Source organism: Patella vulgata, chromosome 8, assembly GCF_932274485.2.
Source record: "Patella vulgata chromosome 8, xgPatVulg1.2, whole genome shotgun sequence".
Lineage (NCBI taxonomy): Eukaryota > Metazoa > Mollusca > Gastropoda > Patellidae > Patella > Patella vulgata.
The window spans coordinates 19,388,519-19,414,658 of record NC_065886.2 but is presented as its reverse complement, the minus strand read 5'-3'; the positions used below and the strand labels follow the sequence as shown (position 1 = coordinate 19,414,658).

The 26,140-nt window shown below is 35.5% G+C and overlaps 1 protein-coding gene across 4 annotated transcripts; it reads left to right on the top strand.

The window, feature by feature from the left end:
- Nucleotides 1–46: 46 nt before the first annotated feature.
- Nucleotides 47–23,922, top strand: LOC126830793 (medium-chain acyl-CoA ligase ACSF2, mitochondrial-like). 4 transcript variants are annotated; one of them, XM_050561199.1, is made up of 15 exons: nt 47–246; nt 3,868–4,054; nt 6,926–7,054; nt 7,518–7,571; nt 9,308–9,426; nt 9,936–9,983; nt 11,099–11,216; nt 11,541–11,636; nt 12,042–12,190; nt 13,751–13,919; nt 15,170–15,277; nt 15,781–15,929; nt 17,943–18,084; nt 18,785–18,895; nt 20,333–23,922. In XM_050561199.1, exons 1-15 carry the CDS (start codon nt 152–154, stop codon nt 20,468–20,470), a joined length of 1,812 nt encoding a protein of 603 aa, XP_050417156.1. In that variant the 5' UTR covers nt 47–151; the 3' UTR covers nt 20,471–23,922. The 4 variants fall into 4 exon arrangements, with proteins under 4 accessions (XP_050417156.1, XP_055958893.1, XP_050417157.1 ...); XM_050561200.2 differs by lacking the exons at nt 47–246; nt 3,868–4,054; nt 6,926–7,054; nt 7,518–7,571 and having other exon boundaries at nt 9,308–9,430; XM_056102918.1 differs by lacking the exons at nt 12,042–12,190; nt 15,170–15,277; nt 15,781–15,929; ... (1 more) ...; nt 18,785–18,895; nt 20,333–23,922 and having other exon boundaries at nt 13,751–13,887.
- The last annotated feature ends 2,218 nt before the right edge of the window (nt 23,923–26,140 follow it).

Here is a 26,140-nt window from a genome sequence, read left to right as displayed (position 1 = left end):
GAAACTCGACTGATAAGCTTTTCTGGGTTAGTCCATTATATGAAAGTTTCCTGGTGGTCAGTCAATATGTTTAATGGATAGTTGATGTTCGTTCTGCAGTGTAAAGTTAGTATTATATAGGATTTTTTTGCTGTAACTTCACTTACACACCATGTCAGCTGCAAGTCAACATATAAAACCATTCCTCAAAACCTTATTCCGCAGAACTCTGATGAATCGCTTCCACTGGAAGTCTTCAAAATATCGGTAAGTAAAAGTAGAACTTCGTGGTACCGTACTGTCAACGTTTATATAACAGTTTCGTATTGTCTGTCATGTCTTGTGCGTGTCTAATTACCAAATCGTTTTAATTCTAGCAGACATTGCTGTACAAATCTAGGCTGCAACAAAGTATTAGTTTCTGTCCATCCGCCCCCCAAAAAGAGGATGTCGACTCCGGTTTCCTCCCACTGCTAAAGACCCCAACGCGCAAGCGAATTGTGTAAATAAAATTAATAAACCATATGTTAGTCCTGAAATGACCTAGTTTGTGTCGAGTGGACTTTAAACCCCATTTCTCTCTCTCTCTCTCTCTCTCTCTCTCTCTCTCTATGTAATAATGTATAATATAAAGGAGACGGTTTGTGAAATTGTTTACGTATGAATTGAATGTCTACAACAATAAATATATGGTTGGTGTTATGCGTTATTTATATATTTGGATCATGACGTGACTTTAAAATTTGTTAATAACCAGAAGCTTTTTATGAAGGGTGTTTCAGGTTTCACTGGTGTCCTCTAACCAAGAAAAATGTAGAAATACCAGATAAATTTATACATAAAATGGTCCCATGATGCATAGGCCCACTAGCTCTATGAATTTTAGGTGGGGGAGGGGCAGAAGCTGAAATGCCCAAAAAAATTTCAGGTTACAGACCCCCACCCCAAAGAAAATAACAACTTTATAGCCGTCTAATATAGCCTAACAAATTGGAGAATTTAACCGTGGTAAATGCGTTTTCCTGCAATTCTAGCTTGTGAATACAGCAACTTCAATGTGGTCCATTATAGCCTACCTTAGGTGACTTGCCTGAATCCCAAACAACCAATCAATCGTCGCGGAGTATGGGGGCCTTGGCAATGCTCACTAGTCTGCGGGTGCACTAGTCCTGCGTTCATTAGTCCATAAATGCACACCCATAACAAACTCTGACAATAATACTAACGGTCCCACCCTGACAATACAAGTTAACGCACCCGCACTGACAATGAAATGTAAAGCACTGACCCCAACCGACAATGATATGTAATGCTCCAACCCTGACAATGGTATGTACGCAACGCACCCACACTGACAGTGGTATGTAACCATTTTTCCAAGAATTGATTGCATTCAATATAAAAGTAGGCTGGTAGCATCGCTATCCGGGCAAAGTTTCCCTCATAGTACACTGTATAGTGCATGCCCGTCTTCATTAGCCCACTCAGAGCAGAACAGTAGGACGTTAAACCCCATTTCATTTCATTTAATTTTTCTACTTTTCTGCACCAACCAGACTATTGAAGATTGGCATATGCTATACAAAGGGCTATGATGGAAATTTTCTAGGGACAGTGGCATTTCTCCATCGAATTCCAACTGTGAAGGGTTCTTTTATGTGCACGCCAATGTGTACACATTTTTGTCCCATGTACACAACCAGACACTTTCCAACTGTCAGCAAACTCCTGGTTATATAGCCTCCTACAATAGGGAAAATGGATAAGAATCATGATCATATATGGAATTGTCTATTTATCACGTCATTGTATGATTAACTGACCAGATGCGCATTTCCTTTGAAGTCATGCGGAGCTTGTACACAGATCATATGTAGCTTGTAAATGACATATGGGATTAATTACATGTTTGATTAGAATGTGACTAACAGAAGTATATACAGAAGTCAATATCATATATTATCAAAAACCAGCTTAAGTAAAAAAGTTCTATCCACCTAAATGATCGTTCAATTTGATGAAAGTTATAGAGTCCTTTGTCACAAAGATGCATTATGTAAGATTTAGATAAATAAAGAGCCGACAGTTCTCACTATAATAGTTAAAAACTAGATAATGAAAAGGAAATATCTTGAAAATTTCAGTCAAATTATTTCATTCTGAGTGACATTAGATCTGTTTAAGAGAATAGCGGTGTCTCAATTGTCATTGATACCGGTGTTACAATAGTAAACAAAGTCTCGATTATCCAATTGTGTTTAAATCCTTAGAAAATCTAGAACATCCTATGGCTTTGAGAGTTGATTATGGTCTTGGCAAGTTAATAAATGTCTAATTACTAATTTATATATCTTTTAAGGCCTAAAGCAAGACCTGCAATAGGCAGATTTAGCTCTTGCATAATGCAACTTTAAATGTTGAATATTAGGGTTCATATTTCATGGCAAGATAACAACATCAATATTGATTGAAATGGGCCAGTTTTGAATTCTGTTTTTTATTTTTTTGGGGGGGAATGTTATGGAAAATATTTAGTTAGAAGGTTACAAGATTCAGAATTGACAAACAGAGTGATTTGGACAATATTATGAAAAATATGCAAACAGTGATAATCCTGTGGAGGTGAATACGTTAACATGTTAACGCTTACATGGTTAATCCAGAGATGTTCTTATTGCACTACATATGCTACCCCCTTGTCCCCATCCACCAACGCACCCCTACAAAAAAATAAGGAAAAAGAAAAGGGGGTCGGTGAATCATCAGTGCAAGCAGATGTTAAGTTATTTATAAGTGTACATACATACATAAGAAGTCAAGTATTATAAGTATTCAAATGTCAACATAAGTATACTAGTATTAAGTCAGGCATCAATGAACATCAATTGATGATAGCAGGTGAATAAAAGCATTCCCTTCTTAACACCAGAGCTTTATTAAATCAATTTTTGAAACATGAAACTATGCTAATTAGCATAGTACGCAATTTAACCCCTTTGCACCAAATTTATTTTGGAACATTTTTAGTATGATGTGCAGGGGACCTTACTGAAATGCATACAACCAAAAGAAATTCTATTGCAATTTGTTTTACATTGGGCCCTTTTTTCAGCTAGATTGCCTGGACTATTCATTGATAATCATTAAAAAATGTAGAGAATTATGGTTCTTTAGACAAATTCAGGCTACATCAAACACAATACCTAAGATGTCTGTCATTGTGTCTGGTACAGATTTTTACACCTAATTACCCTATTAGTCCATCTATCATCCACAATTGCTTGTGGATATTTTAGAGGCTTGGTTGACTAGAAATTTATCCGCAGTATTATGTTCATAAGATGAAGAATTATATTGATTTACAATAATTACTTCAGAGTTAATGAAAGATTTCATGGACACTCTGTAGACTAAAGTATGACCTGAAATTTATACACATTCAAGAGATGAAGAAGTCTTAATTTTCAATAATTTCAGATTATTCAAATAGCTATAGTTGTTATCTGAGGTTTTTTTACCTGTAGATATATCATATAATAATATAGAAATTTAGGTTATAATTATTTCTGATAATTACTTTCACACCCATAGCTATACAACTTTGTAGGGGTTATGTTCTGATATCTATCTGTCCCATATTTCGCACTGACTTGCCCAGTGGCCCCTGTCTTGTCACTATGTCCATTGTTCAGAGTTCACTAGAGCACAATTTTCTGGCCTTGAAAACTCATTTGCAGCCGTCCAATTTTCAAAAATTGACCATTTTGAAAGGTGTATGGGTGGGTAAATGACATACCTATTGAAACCTAAATCCGCACTTACCCGTCGTTCATTCAACCATATATATGTAGTAGTTTTATTCAACATCTGTTTTTCTGTGTATTAAAGATATTGTAGTAATGCTGGTGTTGAAAAATTAAAATGGAGTTATGTACATGGTAATGATAGTCAACCGTTACTAGGAATCACCATTGGTAAAGCTTTACAAAATACAGTGGAAAGAAATCCAACTAAAGAGGCTGTAGTTTTCTATGATGATGGAATACGAAAGACAAATGAACAGCTTTTTGAAGAGGTAATGTTTATTTAGTTTTTGGTTGGGCCTGTCTGCCATATTATCTGACCATGATTATTATGTAAATAACCTCAATTGCTTATATTCTGACCTCATAAGACACAGTCATACAAATGTTACAATGTACTGTTTGTTGTGAGGGCTTTTCCCCGCGTCACTTGAGGATACAACTCGGTTATTCCTGAAATTATAGCATCCATATATATATATATGTAGATATGGGAGACATTTCATTATTTTGACAACGACAGCCATGGTGACTAAGCGAGTAAAATGTTGGCTCGCTAGCCTGGATGTCACAGGTTCAATCCAGGTGTTAGGGATTTTTTGATGTGGTGCAGGACAGAGGGCCTGACAAGGACAGCTGTCTAGTCGTTGGGATGGGATATGAAAATGAGGTCCCGTGTACACATTGGTGTGCACGTAAGAGGTCCCTTGGCATTTGGAATTCGATATAAGAGTAGTCCGTAGCACTGCTGTCCTGGCAAAATTTCCCTCATAGCACACTGTATAGCGTATGCCTGTCTTCAACCCAGTTCCATTTTCTGAATTTAACATTTCTTAATGTGTTGTTTTAGTGTTTGGTTCAGTTTTTATACGCCCACATTTAAATGTGGTTGTGTATTGTCGTGGGTCCGGCGTCCACAATTGCTTGTGGACGCTCTAGAGGCTAAAGTTAATATTCAATTGACTTTAAATTTATACACAGTGTTTAAGGTCATGAGACGAAGAAGCCTATTGATTTTCAGCGATTCCCGATAATTACTGCCAGAGTTATGACCCTTGATCACTTTGAAAAATCTTGTGGACGATCTAGAGGCCAAAGTTAATATCCGATTGACTTTAAATTTATACACAGTGTTTAAGGTCATGAGACAAAGAAGCCTATTGATTTTCAGCGATTTCCTATAATTACTGCCAGAGTTATGGTCCTTGATTCAAAAAATCTTGTGGACGCTCTAGAGGCCATAGTTAATAATATCCGATTGACCTTAAATTTATACACAGTGTTTAAGGTCACGAGATGAAGAATCCTATTGATTTTCAACGATTTCCGATAATTACTGCCAAAGTTATGGCCCTTGATCACTTTGCAAAATCTTGTGATGCTATAAAGGCTAAAGTTATCATCCGATTAACTTCCGGTTGATACACAGCGTTTAAGATCTTGAGACGAACAAGTATATTGATTTTTAATGAATTTTTATGACTTGGAACAGGTAAATCCATGATATCAAAAGTGTTGTATACAAAACGTTAGCATGGGGCAGAACTTGTAAAAGCCAAACAAATTCTAATGGTTTTCTGAGTTGTTGCTCTTAATCAGATTTTAGTGTATTATAAATGTTTCATTACCGAAAAAAGTAAAAACTCTTGTTGACTGCCCAGACAATTTAGCTGCTGTGGGCGTATGTTTCGTTGCCTGGCAACCTATCTTTAACTAACTCAGAATGTCTCCTGATCTATCTATTTATTCTTCGATTGAACCTAATTATACATATATACTTATTAAGTATATGTTATAGTTTATAATTGTTAATTATAGGTGTTTGTGGATGTTAGTGAAATTTATAAAGGAGCATATCATTAAAATATGCGCGCTGTATCATTAGGCCTGTCATTGAGTTAACTGGTGTGGTTTCAATCCCCGGTTGTACGTGACAAGGAGTAGGGTTGCCTGTCCAACCTCGTGGGTTTTCTCCGGTTTCCTCCCACTGCTAAAGACCCCTACATGCAAGCGAATTATTGAAATAAAATTAAACCATATGTTAGTCCCGGGGTGACCTAGTTTTTGTCGAGTGAAAGTTAAACCCCATTTCTCTCTCTCTCTCTGAAGTTTTGGGACATGATAACTTTTTTTCTTATTGTGTCAGAAATGAAATGAAATGGGGTTTAACTTCCTATATTGTTCTGCTCCGAACTGGGCTAATGAAGACAGGCATATGCCATACAGTGTGCTATGACGGAACATTTGCCCAGGCAGCAGCACTACGACTTACTCTTATATCAAATTCCAACTGTCAAGGGATCTTTTACGTGCACGCCAATGTGTACATGGGACCTCGTTTTTCGTCCCATCCGAGCTACTAGACAGCTGTCCTTGTCAGGCATCACTGACAAGGGGGAACCATGTCGGGAAAATCTGGATGAGCGATCTCGGCCAATGCAGGGATCGAACTTATTGTGTCAGAGTAATGAAACTTGTGGCTGTATAATTTTATTACATCAATACCCTGGGGCGGGGGATGGGGCGGGGGATGGGGGGTGGTGGATGGCCGAATGGTTAGCATGTGCGCACTGTATTATAAGTCCTGTCATTGAGTCAACTGGCGTGATTTTGAATCCCCGGTTGTACGTGGCAAGGAGTAGGGTTGCCTGTCCAACCTCGTGGGTTTTCTCCGGGTTCTCCGGTTTCCTCCCACTGCTAAAGACCCCTACACGCAAGCGAATTATTGAAATAAAATTAAACCATATGTTAGTCCCAAAATGACCTAGTCTGTGTTGAGTGGACGTTAAACCCCATCTCTCTCTCTCTCTCTCTCTCTCTCTCCCTCTCTCTCTCTCTCTCTCTCTCTCATCAATACCTGGACTTAGATCAATACTGATATTTTGAGCACAGGTTAAGCAGAGTGATAGGCAATTTGATTGGTTGAAACTTTGGAGATTGATAAATTTGATTCCAATTGAATTAGAGTGGTGAAACTTGGTGTATAGTTTCATTGCATCAAAGAAAAGCATTTACAGTATCTCTGCTTCTAACAGAGGTAAAATGTTCAATCTTAGTGTACATGTTCACTAGGTGAATTACTTGACTGAGTGCAAGATGATATGACTCATACATAGTATTTAAAGGGTTGATTTTTTTTGTAGGTTGATCAATTTGCTGCGGGACTGGCTAACATTGGACTAAAGAGAGGTGACAGAATAGGAATATGGGGACCAAACAGATATGAATGGATAATAACTCAGTATGCATCTGCAAGACTTGGTCTAATTCTGGTGAGAAAATCTGAATGAACCATGTTTTTATTCCGTCTATTATCGTTTAAGCTCCACAACTATATGAGTTGTGTAAATTAGGTGTCATGCATGAGGTAGAGTATGCTACCTGTCGCCGGGTTCTTTCTTTAGGAATTTGATTCTTGTTATCTAGGTTATAATAGCTTACTGATCGGAAATCACTTTCACGTTTTGTCCATGGTTATATTTAATTCTTATACGCCCACATTGTTGGCAGCTTGTCTGGTGGTCCGTCGTCCACAATTGCTTGTAGAACTATATAGGCTGAAATTATCATCTGATTTACTGTTATGTTTAATTTAATACGCCCATATTAAGCTGTGGTATTATACTGTCGTCACCCCTGTTTGTCTGGTATATCCCATGATTACATTAAAAGTCCATTTAATCTTTCAAATTAACCTAGACAGTTGATAACAGGTTAAATATGATTTATTTTCAGGTTAATATTAATCCTCAATATAAACAGAATGAATTGGAATATGCATTGAGAAAGGTATGTATCTATTGTAGTCATCAATTTAATGATATACGTACATAGAAATAAAGACTGTCACCTAACATATTCTGAAATACATTACATCAGAGATTAGGCTGTTTTCTATCAAGAAATGACAAGTTATTAGAGAATTTGGGTTATTGGTGTGAAGTATGTGAGTCATGAGAGGATGACCCAATAGATTTTTAGCACACCACAACCTTTCGTTCCAGAGACCCCCCCCCCCCCCCCGCTTTTCTGAAAACTTTATTAAAGATACAGTATAGGAGATTTTAATAGAGAGTTGGTCATTCTTGCTATAACAGTTCAAAAATAGATGATGAAAGAAGAATATATTGAAAATTTCAGTCAAATTACTTTATTCTGAACAAAGTTATCACAATTGTAATTTTTGACTAGAAATAGGAGTCAACTCTCTCTTCACTGTCTCCAAGAATGGCTGATCGTTTGATTGACAGGCGTTAACTCCACCTACATAATCTCGATTATCAAGTAAGGTTTTCAAAGGCTGTGGTACCGTTAGTCATTCGGTTTGAGAAGGGGTAGCAATTCAATTCGTATCACATTTATTTTTACTACAAATAAATAATAAGACTTAATATATAGATAAGAAGCGAAAGTTTGAAAGGAATGGACCAAATCAATGAGGCATAATTATAGCCGACTTCTTGTTAGCCTGCGGGTACTCTTGTACTGTAACTGGTAGGCCTACGTCCCGAAGCAGACAAATACTTAAATAGGAAACAGTGATGCAATCGGGCTGCAATTCAACTGGGGTGATGCGATGTTTATCAATTTCCATAATTTTTCTTTAAACGTAAATGACAAAAGAGCATATAATACCATCATCCAAACTCTCATTTTAACCACAACTAAACATAATATCAAGGCTGTATATATATATCGAACTTTCAATCAAATTGACTGACATGCGGCCTCGCTAAACAGCGGCCTCGCTTCGTACACTCTATCATTTAGCCGTGATCTAAGATTTCCAGGAGAATGACGTCAACGTAACACTTAATCTCCGCTTACGACGCCATTTAAAAATTTAATCAGTCAATGAAATCCTGTTTAAGTCCAAGCCAAATCCAAGCCATCCGTGGGTCTACAGAGTTAATTTTGTGCTTGTTGTGTAAATAAAGATCTAATTTATAATTTCTCTGACATCTGAAGCGCTAACAAAGTTACCTCATTGAGAAAAGATCGACTTCTGATATTGAATATTTAAGACACAGTGAATATTTTAAAATTGGCACACGAATCTCGTGCCAGAATGCTTTTGAGCGCCATTTGTAATGACACGACTTGATGAATGAGGCTAAACATATCTCAGGGGAGAATACTACCGGTGTAGACTGCATTAACCAGACGCCAAAGAATGTTACTCAATTGGGACTCTTATTTCGCCGAACATAACTGATTAGATATTACAGTAAAACCAGAAACGATATATATACATTCATATTATATTATTATATGCGTTGCAACCCATTTGTGTCCTTGTTAGTGTTCAGCAATTTAAGATTTTCTGTTATAGCGATTTTTGAGAGGATCCTAGATCCTTATTGAATTTGGTCAACATCTAATTTTTCATTTCGAATAGGATGCTGTTGAGACATAGCTGGTATCTGGGCATATTGGCTGTCATTTAAAGTGGAACATTGAAAAAAATAGTTGTTAAATTTATGTCTATATAATTTGATTATGCATTTGAATTGTTTTTCTTCCAGGTTGGATGTAAAGCTTTAGTATCAGCCATTAGTCATCAGAATCAGGATTATTATGAAATGTTGTTCAACATTATACCAGAACTAGCAGCTGACCACCCAAATGATATCAAAAGTCATTTGTAGGTAAATTTATAGTTTATTATAGTATTATTTTACATGTATTTAATGAATAATTTGAAAATTTTATCCATTTTTCTACACGACGTTTCTTTTAAATGAGCTAAATCGCTATTCTTTGGCACCTAGAAATAGACACAGATGGGTGGCAATACATATAATAATGTAACATGAATGTATATAAACTGATTTACATTCAATTGTTTTTGTTTTTACTGTAATTTCTAATCAGTTATGCTCCGCAAAGTCATGTTTGCAATGTCAAAGATTGTGGATAATATTGAGCATGAGTTAAAGACTTGCCTCCTTTAAACAATATATTTTTATGTTCAAATTTCCTTTATTTAACATAAATGTTAATTTTACTCTTGATTTGGCCATGGATCATGTTTGTGATAATGGGCCATTTCAGTAATGGTAGACTAGCTGTATACAATTTCTTCCAATTAGTCATGGATCATTTTAGTAATAATAAGTCAGTAAAGATATATACAATTTATTCTCTCTTCAGATTACCAGAATTTAAAACACTTATAATGATGGGTGAATCCAAATATAGGTAGGTGGACACTATGTGTTAGATAAATGTGGACTGTAAAACTAATTAATGTGTTAAATGCAATGTCTCCAGTAGCATTAATTTCAAAACACATTTCTGTTCTGTAGAATAATAAAATTAGTATTATTTATTATATCCTGAAATGATACGATCAAACAAATAATGCCTCTTTATTAGATTAAGAAATATAATTTTAACTACTATCAAGTCAAATATCAGCATGTTAGCAGATTTAACATGAATTATTAACAACAATAATACATTGAACTGTAGCTCTTTAATAAAGAATACAATAATCCCCAATGATTCTTGTCTCTTAGACCGGCTCTATCTTTTTCCCAAATTTTCGTTGGGTAGAACACTTTCTACCACAGCTGGAGCAACATGGATAACTTAAGATACACAAACTAAACTAAAGACCAGTAAACATGCAATTTCTGCCCTACATATCAACCTAATCAGCCTCTCATCTCTCGTATCCTTCTGCCTCGAAATCATGAATATTCACCAAAATCTGGCAGAAAATGTATTTTCAAACCCTTTTCTTCGATTCTACACCAAAAAGTCAACAAAAATGGCCATGCAAAAGGGGCAAAAAGGGAAAGGGAGAGGTGCAGGAATATTTGGTGAGCTGTATTGTATAGTCAGGTACTGCATGATCAGATGCTAGTTATCTCCCTTCTGTAAAATTCTGTAATAAGGAAACGTCCAATTACCGTATCTTTTAGCCATCTGTAAGAAGAGGTCAATTAAAATTGGTTTGTCTCTCTGTCGCACTTTCTAATTGAAGTAGAATGTTCAAACTTAGGTAGATATTCATGAGGTGAATGTCTTGACTGAGTTTGATCACGATCATTTTCAGATTAGTCTGAGCTGAGATGATTAACAATTTGATTCTAATTAAATTTATGAAACTTTCTGGATAGTTTGATAACATCCATTTCTGGATTAGTTTGGATAATTAGCATTTCTTATCAAGTTTAGCACACTGAAAAACAATTATAACTTGAGAATGGATATCATTTAATTAGAGTAGTGTAATGTTTGGCAAAAAATGTGATGGGTTACAGAATATGTAAACCCCTTGTTATCTATTTTAATTATATATATTTAAGAGGGGCGTTACGGTTTAGTGAAATCAGTGAAGCTGGTGGAAATAAAGAAAGAGATTATATTCTAGATCTACAAAATAAACTCCAATTTGATGACCCAATCAACATTCAGTTTACATCAGTAAGCATTCTTATCAAATCAAAAGCTCAAAATATATGATAAATTGTTGTTAACTACAGTACTGGAAACACAAAGCTTGTAGACCGTCTATACAATCCATACTTGAATTATCAATACTTTGTCTATAATATATATAATCCAATTACTAAGTCTCTTTTCACTAACATGAAGTGTTATAAAAAAAATATGTCACATCATTAGGATGGGTATAAAATACCCCCCAAAAAACAAATTATCCGTTGGGTAGGCACAGATTGTGCGATAAATCTTTAATCTGTATTGTGAAAAGATCCCAAAAATTTATTTTTGAATGATATATTTCAGGGAACTACTGGTTCACCAAAAGGAGTAACACTTTCTCATCATAATATTACCAATAATTCTCATACTGTAGGTGTAAGATTAGATTATCATCAAAGGGTAAGTATTGTTACATAACAGTGTATTTACTCTATATTTTAAAGAAGTTAGATCTAAAAGTGTTGATTTGACTTGATGTGTCATCAGTGTTTGAGTGAGATTTATTTATGTTCCATATTTATTATATGCATGCTGTAGACTTTACAAAGTTTTCTTCTCTTTTGATATATTTTCCTATTGCTGTGTTTTGCTGAAAATTGAATCATCCCCAGGTTTTTAATCATTGTCTCTGTTATTTTCATTGATTTTGTTTTACCAATTTAGTCAATATACCATCAGGAAACAGGAGGACTGGATACACAAATTATTATTATAACGTATGCAACTGGGTACACAGAAATCAATTTCTTCACATAACTCAAATTCCTGTCAGATATATATATATATATATTTTCTATTTTTAAGGAATCCCGAATATGTTGTCCTGTTCCACTATATCATTGTTTTGGCATGGTATTAGGCAGTTTATCACTATGTATGCATGGCGCTTGTGTTGTTTTTCCTGCGGCCAGTTTTAAACCAGAGTTAACTCTACAAGCTGTACAAGATGAAAAGTATGATAAACAATCACCACTATGATTGAGCCACATATATTTGTGGGAAGATAGACTGCTAAAAGGGAGATAAAAACTATGTCTACAATACAAACTTGGACTAGTTTTTCTCTCCCCCATTGACTTCAACGTTAAATCCATAACATTTCTTGGCAAATAATATTCTTTGAATATTCCCACGATCTTAATCTCTATAACCGCAAAGAGCCCAATATGTCACAATCATCTGATAAAAATATTGAAAGGGGTTGACCATTCGTTTTTTTGTCTCATCTAAGGAATTTATTGGCAGTGACGTGAATTTAGTAGGCGATCACTTTAATTCATGCCTGTTTATACTTCCTGATCTGTCTGTCCCAAAATCATGAATACTCTGGCAGAAAATGGAATCAAAACATTTGATTTTAGACCAAAAAATCAACAAAACATGCCAGGGAAAAGGGAGAAAGAGAGAATTGCTATGAATAAAGGCACTACACATACATTTGTCCATATTGAAATCTAGAGAAATAATTACTAGTCTTAGTCCATTCATAGTCTATACTTTTGCCCTTTTTTGTACGGGGGGTTGGATGGCTGAATGGTTAGTACGTGCGTGCTGTATCATAAAGTCTGTCATTGAGTCAACTGGCGTGGTTTTGAATCCCCGGTTGTACATGACAAGGAGTAGGGTCGCCTGTCCAACCTTGTGGGTTTTCTCCGTGTCCTCTGGTTTCCTCCCACTGCTAAAGACCCCTACGCACAAGCGAATTATGGAAATAAAATTGAACCATATGTTAGTCCCGAAATGACCTAGTTTGTGTCGAGTGGACGTTAAACCCCATTTCTCTCTCTCTCCCCTTTTTTGTACGGAGGATTTCAATTTAATAATACAATCCATCAGGACTTTAAAGCAATAACCCAAAATACATCATGTCTTTCTCTTCCTGTGGGCCACGGTGTGGGGTGGGTTGAAGATTTGCTATGGATAAAAATTTTTTTAGTCTGTTTTGACTTAGCCATATGATATGGGAGCCATAAATTTTGGTTTGGCTCAATAATTATTCTACACCTTAAATACAGTAGATGCAACAGAGTTTTTATACACCCACATGCATCCTCTTTGTATACCTCAAATCTTTCCAGACCAATTTTGACTTCAGACGACAATACAGGACACAATCCACCTTGTAATGTATCAAAACTTAGAATGTAAATTCAAATGAAAATTTCTGAATTATGTCCCTGTTTAAATTTATAAAATGTTGTGAATGCCAGAGGTGGGGAACCCGGTCGACTGGTTTGGTGTTTGCTGACCAGTTCTTGCAGGTTTTTGGCAAAAGGTATAGTTTACCAACCCACATATTTTGAGTGATCTTTTTTGTCTAAGTAGGCCTACTTATCTACCAGAAAATGACTCTAAAATACAGCAATTTACAAAAATATCTCAAGGGCGGGTGAGAAAATGCTCTGATGACTTGGCTGCTGTGGGCATGTTTTGTTTATAGATATTCAGTGCATCGAAAATATGTGGATGGTTGGCTTATATTAGATATATTGACCTGATTTTTTTTATTTTAGATGTACATCATTATATGGAGTGCCTACTATGTTTATAGATATGCTCAATCATCCCGACTTTCACAATTATAACTTCTCTAGCTTATATACTGGTGTCATGGCCGGTTCTCCTTGCCCTATAGAGGTCATGAAAGCAGTCAACACAAAGATGAATATGCCAGAAGTCATTGTGAGTAGTGTTGTATAGCCAAATATCAGTTCTAAGGATGTATAATGGTAGGGGGAGCCACAGTGTCTAAGTGAGTAAGACGCTGGCTCGCTAGTCTGGAGGTCACTAGTTCGCTGTCTAGTCATTTGGGTAGTACAAAAAACCGAGGTCCTGTGTACACATTGGCGTGCACATTAAAGATCCCCTGGCAGTTGGAATTCGGTATAAGAGTAGGCCATAGTGCCGCTGTCTGAGCAAACTTTGCCTCATAGCACACTGTATGGCGTATGCCTGTGTTCATTATCCTAGTCGGAGCAGATCAGTAGGACGTTAAACCCCATCAAATTTCATCTTATTTGTATTATGGGGGTCTGTCTCCTTCTAAGGATTCGGGATTGATCTCCCTTACATATTTCCTGTTGTAAGTAAGACTGTATAAATATTGTAATGGTAGGAGTGAACTCTCTTGGAGTAGGTGAATAAACATTCGCCTATGGTAAAGTGTATTAGAGCCTACACATCAAATTTAAAAGTAAAAAAATAATCTGACATTCTGTGAAACCCCTTTTAACAGATTGGCAAACATTACTAGGATACAGATAAAATCTGATTACCCCCCTTTATCTAGTAAGCTTTGTGGTATTTAATATTATGTCATAATATACTATCCGTTTAGTATAAAAACATCTGAAACAAAACCTACTACAGTATATATATATTATGCTATTATATATATTCCCTTTTAATCTTGACTTGTCACTCATTTACCATTACTGTGTGTGGTTGTGGATCTAGCTTGATTACATACAGCACCTATCAAAAGCCCTTTATCTAAGTTAACACTGAGTCTTGATAAGGCATGATTTGCCAGCTCTGGATCTGCTGAAGTTAACAGAAGAGTTAATTAAAGTTGTCTCAAAATTAAGGTCACTTCTAAACAGCAAAAGCATTCTTGAAACATACCAGACTCCATGTCCAATTACACTACCAAACTATGAACTGATCAATCATTCTCAATCCCGGATTGAGACCACCTGAAATAGGTGGTTATTTATGGCTAGCGCCCGGATCCGTTCACTTGAATTGATAAGTCTGAATATATTATGTCCTGTCCGTATCTTTGTCTTGTGTAATTGTTTGTGAGTGGTGCAGTCATCCTGCACTTATTATATTACTACACTCTACTCAGAAACTTTTAAAGTAGTTTTAGTTCTACAGTGTCTATTCCTATGTTAATATGGTATGAAATTTATGGCAGTATTTAATTTTAGGTTTGCTATGGTTTAACTGAAACAAGCCCAGTTACTTTTAGTTCGTTTCGAGATAGCCCAATAGAGAAGAGAGTATCAACTATTGGATTACCTGGCAGCCATGTTGAGGTAATTGGGCAAAACAGTAATATTATATCAACTTTGTAGCATTAATTTTTTTTAAAGAAATTATTTAATTCTTGACTTATGTCCTGTTGAAAGCCATCTCTAAATATCATCTGACATATTTTGTTTAAAGTTGGTGTCAAATTGTCTAGCTTGTTATAAGAAGAAGGGGCTGTGTATTTTAGTGAAATATGGTAATGTATATATGAGAATCATCCTTAGGGGTTATGGTATATCATGACACAATGTTACTCTTTCTGGCAGAAAGTTGCTTAAGTTACAATGTCGTGTAAAATATTAATTTGGATAAAAAATAATATCAGTAAAATACTTCAATATTCAATAACTAGCAACATGGATTTAGGCCTTTAACAGATCAGTTCATTAATTATTCCTCTTTAATCTTACTGACAAAAAAAAAGTCTTTTAGAATTCACTGTGGCCTAAAATCCGGGCTGTAACAATTGCTCAGTTTCAATGAAGTGTCCTATTTTGTTTTATTATAGGCTAAAGTTATCAATGAAAATGGTGATATTGTTAAAACCGGTGTATCTGGTGAACTATGTACTAGAGGTTATACAACAATGTTATGTTATTGGGAAGATCCTGATAAAACAGCTGAAGTTGTTTCTCAATCTCGCTGGTTTCGTACAGGGTAATTCATCTTCTATAAGATCTTAATAAGGACTAATCAATTTAAAATTACTTTGGTTCTGAGTTGGAAGGTAACTTTTTAATATGATAAAATGTTGTAGGGCCTAGAAAAAATTTGATACTATTGAAAAATAATTCTCTTAACAATATGTGTATTTAGTTGGACGGGATTCTATAAGAAATGCTAAAATGTTAAAAGAACAGGGCTGAGCTGCATTAGATTTATAGAACATACAAATTGATTTATATTCCTTAGAGACATAGACATTATTTCAAATGTCACACAAATTATCTCCCCTCGATAGATATAATACAGTGGACTCTGTCACATCCGATCTCTGATCACTCCGGATTGCTGTGACATCCGGTATGATTTTCATGTCCCGATTTATTTCCTTATTACTTCAGCCAAAAAATCGCTGGTAAATCCGAATTCTGTATGTTCCGTATTCCGAAATCAATCAGCCGTCCTGTCACATAATTTCCATTGAATCGACACCGTATAATCCGTACTTCAAACGGTGGGTGTGAAGCATCCAATTATCGGTGAGATTAAAACTCAATGGGTGTGAACCCAGAAAAGATTAACAAGTAATCACCAATAAATTATCGGTGAGATTAAAACTCGCAAGCGCCGGTCTGTGTCTGTGAACCCGAGTTGTTTTAAGGGAGTGGACAAGATCTACCTGCCAGTCAATTGGTCGGCCAATCGCAAAGCTTGGATGACAGGTGCCGTTTACTTTGATTGGCTTGAAAAACTGGACATTGAACGACGGATTATAAATGAACACGTAACAGAGTGGACAATTGACTGAAGACGGGGACGATGAAGAATATACATTAACGACAGACTTGACCTATTCAAAATTCCTACGCATGCTCAATGACATTAAACACTTTCACAGATTAAGGACGAAAAGATGATCGCAACAATTCATTTGTTAGAAGATGTTGCCCAGGACTCCGCCTTACGATATGCTTCCGGTAATCTTAACTAAGCAAACTACTTTAAACGATTACATGCATTGATATTTATAAATATATTGTACGCATGCATTGATATTACATGTAAACGATTTTATGAATATATTGTACGCATGCATTGTTATTGTTAATTATTTAATATAATAAAAATTTGAAAGTACAGAAAAGTTTATCATTTATAAAGGGAATAGCATTCTGGTGATTCGAAGCTACAATATAAAAATACTTCCGGTTTTCGAGGTTACAGTATTTCCGGTTTTGGAGAAAGCTTGGTATTCCGAAACGCCGTGTGATCCGAATTATTGTAACGATCCCGTACGATGTCGGATGTGACAGAGTCCACTGTATAAGCTATATTAAGAAACAAGGAAAACATTAATAAAATCCTTAACCATATTTCATTAGAAGGGCTGGTTATAGGTGGGTAAAAGCAAGCAGACTGCTTGAGCTAATGTTTCTTATTGCCCACAAAGTTAAAAATACATTATGGGAGATTAGATAAAGAGCTGGTAATTCTCACTATAATACTTAAATACTAAATAATTTAAAGGGAATTTGCTAAAAATTTCAGTCAAATTGATCCACCCTGAAATGAGTATTTAGCAATTGAATTATGGGTCTAACCTAGATCATCATTACTAAAGTTCGTACGATAAAAAACATAGTCTCGATTATCCATTTTTTGATTTAATCAGAAGCAGGCTAGTGATGCCATCGAAAGTTGATTATGGTCGAGATAAGTTAATTAATGTCTAATTAATAATTTAGATAACATTTCAGGCTTAAAGAAAGACCTGCAATCGGCAGATTTAGCTCTTGCATAATGTATGTTTAAGTGGTGCAAAGAAGTAAGCACAAGATTTTTTGAGCCTTATGACAAGATAGCTATTGCAATTGTCTATAGTAGATTCAACTGATTGCTAGTACCTTTAGTTAATTTCCCATGATTTTTTTTATTATCGTGAAATAACGAATCCGGCAAGCAATGCTTATTTCAATTAACATATAAATGATTGATTGGTATTTGTAGAGATATAGCAGTAATAGATGATGAAGGTTATTGTAAAATAGTAGGTAGAATTAAAGATATGATTATAAGAGGTGGTGAAAATGTCTACCCTACAGAAATAGAACAAATTCTTTATCAACATCCTAAAGTTAAAGATGTTCAAGTGAGTATATTTGTATTTAAACCAGGTTATCTCTTTAGTTAGATATTAATTTATTTGGTTGTATCCAATTTCAAATATGGACCAGTGACTACTGTCAGATGAACCTTCTTCAAATATTTTGGACTTATTAATCATTTAAGTACAAACTTTGTAATATAACTATTCGGGGGCAGCAGGGAGATATGCATACAGATGTGATTGAGTGGCCAGGTCCAACATATCGCAGGATATGAAAGGGAGCTTGAAAACTCCAAAGATGTCTTCATCTAGCTATAAATGAAATGGGGGTTTAACATCCTTCTGTTATGCTCCCAATGGGCTAATAAAGATGGGCATACGCCATAGTGTGCAATGAGGGACATTTTGCCCGAACAGCAACACTATGGATTACTCTAATTTCAAATTCCAACTGTCAAGGTTTATTTTAATTGCGACACCAATGTGTACACAGGATCTCATTTTTTCGTTCCATCTGAACAACTGTATATTGTCCATTGCCCGGCCCTCCATCCTCTACCACAGACAACTGGGAACCGTGCTAATAAATCCAGATGATCTTTCTTGGTCGACACCGGGACCAAAGATGGGACCTCCAGGTTAGTGAGCCAACATCTTACTTACCTCAGTTCAAATCTAGCTGTAAGTAGTAGAGCACAATTCACAGCAAGGATTTTCTTTTATTTCTACATTTATTATACAGGTGGTTGGTGTACCTGATCAAAGACTAGGCGAGGAAATTTGTGCTTGTATAGAATTAAAATCAGGAGTTACTTCAACCGCTGACGAAATTATTCAATATTGTCGACAAAAGGTAGCCTACTATATGTATTATGTTTTGTAATTGCATGTACTACGATCATTAAATGTTGATTCAAGTGTATTTCTTTCTTAACTGTTCCTATTTTATATAAGGTGCCTTTCTTAACTGTTCCTATTTTTATACTCCCACATTGAAATGTGGTCATATCGTCGTCACCCTTATCCATCTGTTCGTGTTTATGGTCATGAGACGAAGACGGCTATTGATTTTCAGCAATTTCTGATAACTACTGCCCGAGTTATGGCCTTTGATCACTTTCGAAAAATCTTGTGGACGCTCTAGTGGCTACTGTTAATATCCGAATGACTTTAAGTTTATACACAATGTTTAATGTTATGAGACGAAGAAGCCTATTGATTTTCAACGATTTTGATAATTACTGCCAGAGTTCATTCTTGTTCATACTCTACAGACCAAAGTTATCATCCGATTGATGAGACAACAGAGTCTATTCACTCTTATCTGAATGGGATGTTACTCTTAATTAGTTTCTCGAGTGCTGTAAATGTTTTCATTACTGACAAAAAGAAAAGATATGCGAGAACCCTTGTTGACTGCCTGGACGACTAAGCTGCTGTGGGCGTATGTTTCGTTGCCTGGCAACCTATCTTATATAAGGTGACAAGTTGTCTACATAATGATCAAAATGGTAACTTTTCCCCTGAAGATTGCTGAGCTGAAGAAAATGTTTCTTTTGTTTTGCCCAAGTTTTACTGGGTCCAATTTAGGCCAACCTTGTGGGTTTTCTCCGGGTCCTCCGGTTTCCTCCCACTTCTAAAGACCCCTATGCACATTCGAATTACAGAAATAAAATTGAACCATGCGTTAGTACCGAAATGACCTCGTTCTCTCCAATTTAGACCAGCTTGATTTTGTTTGCAATATAAAGATTTATTGCTCTTTATGTCCATCACACTTTTTGGAACACAATAAATCTGGTTCTGATTGATGTAGAAGTTTCAAACTTGATGATGAATCTAAGGAGAGATAAGCAATTTGCTTTGCTGATGTTTTGGATTCTAATTGAATCTTGTGAAACCTGGTGATAAGCATTACCGTAACTGAGTATGATGACAAGCATTTTCTGCTTAGGCTAGATAGCAATAATCATTCACTCAAATTGGCCAAAATTTTGGAACACAATAACTGAGGTAGAATGTTCAACAATGGTGTAGATGTTCATTATGTGAATGGCTGGAACTAGTTAGATGATAAGCATTTTTCATTAAGGCTAAGTAGAGGTGTGCAATGTGATTGTAACATGAATAAGTTCGACATTGAGAATTTTCTGATTAGGCTATGTAGAGAGAAGCAATTTGAGTGCTCAATCCTTTACAAAAAGATAAATTTGCAAGTAATTAATAGGCGTCATCTATTTATTTTATTTATATAGAATTATAATTTACTTACATTTCTTTTTTTTTCCAGCTGGCTAGATTCAAAGTTCCAAAATATGTTGAATTTGTTGACCATTATCCATTGACTGTTACGGGCAAAGTGATGAAATTCAAAATCCGAGAGGATATGGTCCAAAAATTAGGACTGCAACATATTCACCCCCATTGATTCAATCAGCAATTATTGTATTTAGTGTATTTAAGCATGTGTTTGGGTGTAGTTGGCACTCTAAAAATGTACATATTATTGTTTTTATACGCCCACACTTAAATGTGGTCGTATATTGTTGTCGCCATTTCCGTCCTTCGGTTCGCTAAAGTTAAAAGTTAAAGTCTATAGGCTAAAGTTAATATCCGATTGACTTTAAATTTATACACAGTGTTTAAGGTCATGAGACGAAGAAGCCTATTGATTTTCAACGATTTTCGATAATTACTGCCAGAGTTATGGCCCTTGATCACTTCAAAAAATCTTGTGGACGCTCTAGAGGCTAAAGTTATCATCCGATTGACTTCAGATTGATACACAGAGTTTAAGGTCTTGAGACGAGCAAGTATATTGATTTTCAATGAATCTTTATGACTTGAACAGCTAAATCCATGATGTTAAAAGTTTCGTATACTAAACGTTAGCATGGGACAGTACTTTATAAAAACCAAACAAATTCTAATGGTTTTCTGATAATAACTTAATGAGTTGTTACTCTTAATCAGATTTTAATGTATTATAAATGTTTCATTACCGAAAAAAGTAAAACTATGCGACAACTCTTGTTGACTGCCTGGACGATATAGCTGCTGTGGGTGTATGTTTCGTTGCCTGGCAACCTATCTTTTCGACTATTAAAATAAATCATTGGTGAATTAGAAGTAATGGGTAGTTGAAAATCTAATTTAAATAACTGCTCACAGAGAGTAATAATACAAACATAGAAATCTGATCCAAGTGTATCATGTATGTATATGTTGAAATATTATAGTGATTTAATTTTTTATACGTCCACATTTTCATATGGATGTATATTGTCGTCACACTTTTCTGTCTGTCCGTCCGTCTTTTCTCTCAGTTCACATTTTATTTGTAGACACAAATTTTATCCGATATTGACAGAACTTGAAATATAGGTTTATATTCTTTTTGTCCCCTATCTTTCGAAGAAAGCAGGGGACTATTAAAATGGGTTCGTCCGTCTGTCTGTCTGTCTGTCTGTCCGTCACACTTTTTGGGACACAATAACTCTAATTGAGCTAGAATGTTCAAACTTGGTGTAGGTGTTTATTAGGTCAATACCTTGATGGAGTTCGAAGATAAGCAATTTGATTGGTTGATGCTTTGGGACACGAGTGAGAGTGATGAAACTTGGTGTATAGTTTCATTACATCAATACCTTGACTAAGTTCGATAATGAGCATTTTCTGCTCAGGGTAAACAGAGCGATAAGCAATTTGATTGGCCAGGATTTTGGAACACAATAACTCTCCTTCTAATTGAGGTAGAATGTTCAAACTTGGTGTAGGCATTCATTAGGTGAATCCCTTGATGGAATTCGATGATGAACATTGTCTGCTTACAGTAGGCAGAGATAAGCAATCTGATTGGTTGATGCCTTAGGGGCACGATAACTTTGGTTGTAATGAAGTGAGAGCGATGAAACTCTGAATATAGATTCATTATATCATTACCTTGACTAAGTTCGATTGTGCGATAAGCAATTTGATTGGTCAAAACTTTGGAGGTAGAATGTTTAAACCTGATGTAGATGTTCATTAGGTAAATGTCTTGACTGATTTCAATGATTAACATTTCAAGCTAAAGCTAAGCAGAGCTAATCAATTTCATTGGTCAATGCTTTGGGACAAGATAATCTTGATTCTATATGATAGAGAATGATGAAACTTAGTGTGTAGTTTGATTGCTCGATACTTTTGAAAAAAATAAATGTGCAATTAATTATTATGTGTCATCTATTTATTTTGGGATTTTGGCGAGGGACATCAGCCTCACTGTTGGCTTGTTGATATTTGAATGTATCGAACCTCTAATTATGGCCCCTGATTGTACGAAACATCATGTTTTTAGCTTGTGGAACCTCTCCAGGTCACAATTTTTATTAGCCCCACCTTACCCTATTATGATGAAACTTAAAATGTTTATAACCCACATATCTCAGTTCCTTTTGATATTTTGCACATCTCAAACTGAAACTAACTGGATTATGGCCCCTGATTTTATGAAAAATTGTGTTTGTGGACTGCTATTGAATTTAAAATAAAGATCAAATATATCACCATTTGCACGATATATAATGACGGCTGAGTCCGAAAAAACATTTTTAGCTTGTGGGACAATCTAGAGGTCACAATTTTTATCCAATTTTGATGAAATTTAAAATTTATGTTTATACCCCAACGGTCTTGGTTCCTTTCGATATTTGCGCATATTGGACTGTAACTTCCTGGCCCCTGATTGTACAAAAAATCAAGTTTTTAGCTTGGAGTCCACCTAGAGGTCACAATTTTTATTCGATTTAAAAAAAAAATTTCATTATATCACCTTTACACTATAATGACAGTTGAGTTCGAATTTTGTGAAATGACTGCTCCAGGTACACAAATAGTGTAAAGGTATATTATACCAAAGTTGTGGACCCTCCAGATGTCACAATTTTTATCTGATTTTAATGAAACTTAAAATATAATGTATGTTTATATTCTAAAGATACTTGCTCATATTGGACTGGAACTTCCTGGATTATGGATTCAGATTGCACGAAAAATGTTTTTCGTTAGCTTGTTCTCTATCCATCTTTTGCAAAGTGTGAGCATATCTTGTATGGCAACCACTTGTTAATTATATATCACATAACAACTCTGCTATTAACTGAGGTAAAATATTTAAACTTTGTTCCAACCTCATGGGTTTTCTCCTGGTCCCCCGGTTTCCTCCCACTGCTAAAGAACCCTACGTGGAAGCGAATTATTGAAATAAAATTAAACCATATGTTAGTTCTGAAATGACCTAGTTTGTGTCGAGTGGACGTTAAACCCCATTTCTCTCTCTCTCTTTTTAAACTTTGTTTAGATGCTCATTAGGTGGATGTCTTGGCTGTGTTTAAGTTAGAAGTTGAAAAAGTTCATCAGGATTTTCCGGCCTGGTTTTCCCTTTTCAGAGGTGCAGGACAGAGGACTGACAAGGACAGCTGTCTAGACATTTGGGTGGGACAAAAAACTGAGGCCCTGTGTACCCATTGGTGTGCAAGTAAAAGATCCCTTGGCAGTTGGAATTCGATATAAGAGTAGGCCGTAACGCCACTCTCAGGGCAAAATTTCTCTCATAGCACACTGTATGGCATATGCTTGTCTTCATTATATCCCAGTCGTAGCAGAACAGTAGGACCTTAAACCCATTTCATTTCATTTTTACATATAATCATGATTGGTTATCCCAAGAACTTCATTTTCCAAAAGTAATGTTCTGTCTCCAAATGTTCAGTGCAATTAATTAATATGTCTAATCTACTTATTTAAAGATTGGAATGGGGGACATCACCCTCACTGTTGGCCTGTTTTCTACATTGTTGTAATCAAATTAATTATTTTAATAAACTGGTAAATTAAATAGATGCTTTTTTCTTTTTGGTTTAACTCTGTGGGTATTAATATTTGATTAGGTATGTACACGTTGGTAAACCAGGAATTTTCTATAATATAACTTATTTAAAAACTGCAGTTAGCTATATATTACACAGACACTCAATCTTTTGGACCCAATCATGAATGTTTATTATCTCTAAACATTTGTTTATATTTGTACAAACTTTCCTACCCATCAGTAACAGACTAAAGGATCAAACAGGTTCGTAAATGTGGGGGAAAAAATCCTAACTAATCGTCTTGAAACTTTGCATGCTTATTCCTTATATCCTAAGGATCATTCCTATTTTGGTGCATGCCCACCCCCTAGGGACAGAGACACACCCATTTTTTCTTTGTATGTGTATGTGTTGCCTACAGGCCTAATTCATAATGGATATCGTTTTGGAACTTGGCATATTATATTCCTTATAGCCCAAGGACGGCTACTATTAATTTTGGTGCATGTCCCGACCCCCAGGATCGGAGCCACGCCCAATTTTGGAGTTTATCGTATACAGTCTCAATTCTGAATGGATCACGTTTGAATGTATTTCATTGAAAGTCTATACACGTGCGTAATTCTGGAGTAAATACGATCACGTTATGTGTTTAACTAATTAGTACGTTTAACTTTATAGCCTTTCAGGTAGCAATATATCGAGAACTAATTAATTTAATCATCTGAAATCTTCAAATATTATCATTTGAGAGGTGGGGGTCCGGTTAAACGAAATAAAACTGATTGTAGCCGAATGGAACGATTTTTATATTCACACAAATGGCGGATTAACTAGATTAGACATACCGTAATAAAGACAGATTAATCGGCTCAATCAGTATATCCGATTATCTTGGCTAAAATGCGATTGCGTTACGTCTAGTATATATAAACATAAATTTTCTCGGGTGGTCACTTGTTGAAAGATCACAAGATCAGCTGGACACACAAACATTTGCAAAATGGTAAGTAAGTTCTTGGAATTCATCATGTTGATTACTTAGCAATTAGCAGACAGATTCTATTATTTAAGCAGCATTTTGTAACCGAATGAGAATAACACATGACCAAATTAAAGTCTATTTCTTACGACGTTTTGACGCTTATTTTATTTGTTTGATAAAGACTATAGAACCCTCGCGGAAACGTCACCAGAAATAAACTTTTATGTAAGTTGTATTTCATATACAGGTGTCGTGATATAGACAGATTTATTAAACGAAGTCTACTGCGAAGATTTATATAAACGTCAGTCTTGCGTAATAATTGCCCTTACAGGTTCACATTTGACAACGAAGTATGACATGTACAATATATAGTTCTTTTACGTAACCAATCCTTCACATTCGTCCTTAAGGGGTTAACAACAATAACTATTTTTATTCATGTCAAAAAGAAATAGAGCATTAAAGGAGTAGTCTCAGATATATTTTAGTGAATCAAGCGGACCAATTCTGCGTGGGAAACTCTTAGAGCGTGTATCCCAGTACTGTATAAACATATTTAAAGCTCTGTAGAACTTTTCCACAGACATACAAATTACAAGTATGGTTATATTTATAAAGTGTATGGGGAGCCATACCTCAGTATGTCTACATACTTGCCTACTATTACCAAGGCACTCATACAATATTGAACAGTGAACATTTCAGACAAGATTTGCTGTTTAATTTGTATATCTAAATTCATCTTTATTAACATCAAACCCCACATTTCATTTTTACACGCCTACACATAGTCGTCGGTCTGTCATCAACAATGAACGCAATCGAGTTTAGCATTTTTGATGATTTTTTTTTAAATTTGGTTTGAAGCATTCTGAGTTCAGATATATTTCATAAGGTCACGAGATGTAAACAGGGCTAACGCTAACCCTAATCTACCCTTGGACCTATAGCCTAAAACTAACCCACAATCACTTGCCCTAACCCTATTTATATCTCGGCTACCTTGACGAAATCCGCAAGTGGCCTGAATAATTAGATCTAGCCCTCGTTCGGGCCATGAGAGAACGACCGCTTTCCTAAACCTTGTTTACGCGATAGAAGCTACAGGTTTTTTTTCAAAGTTGGTTTGAAGAATTTGGGTCATGGAAGGAAGATCCCCGTTGGTTTTCAGCGCTTCTCGATATTTAGTTCCGTAGTTACTCCCTCTTTTTCCGAAAACCTTGTTAACGCGATACAGGCTACAGTTTTTAATAGAGTT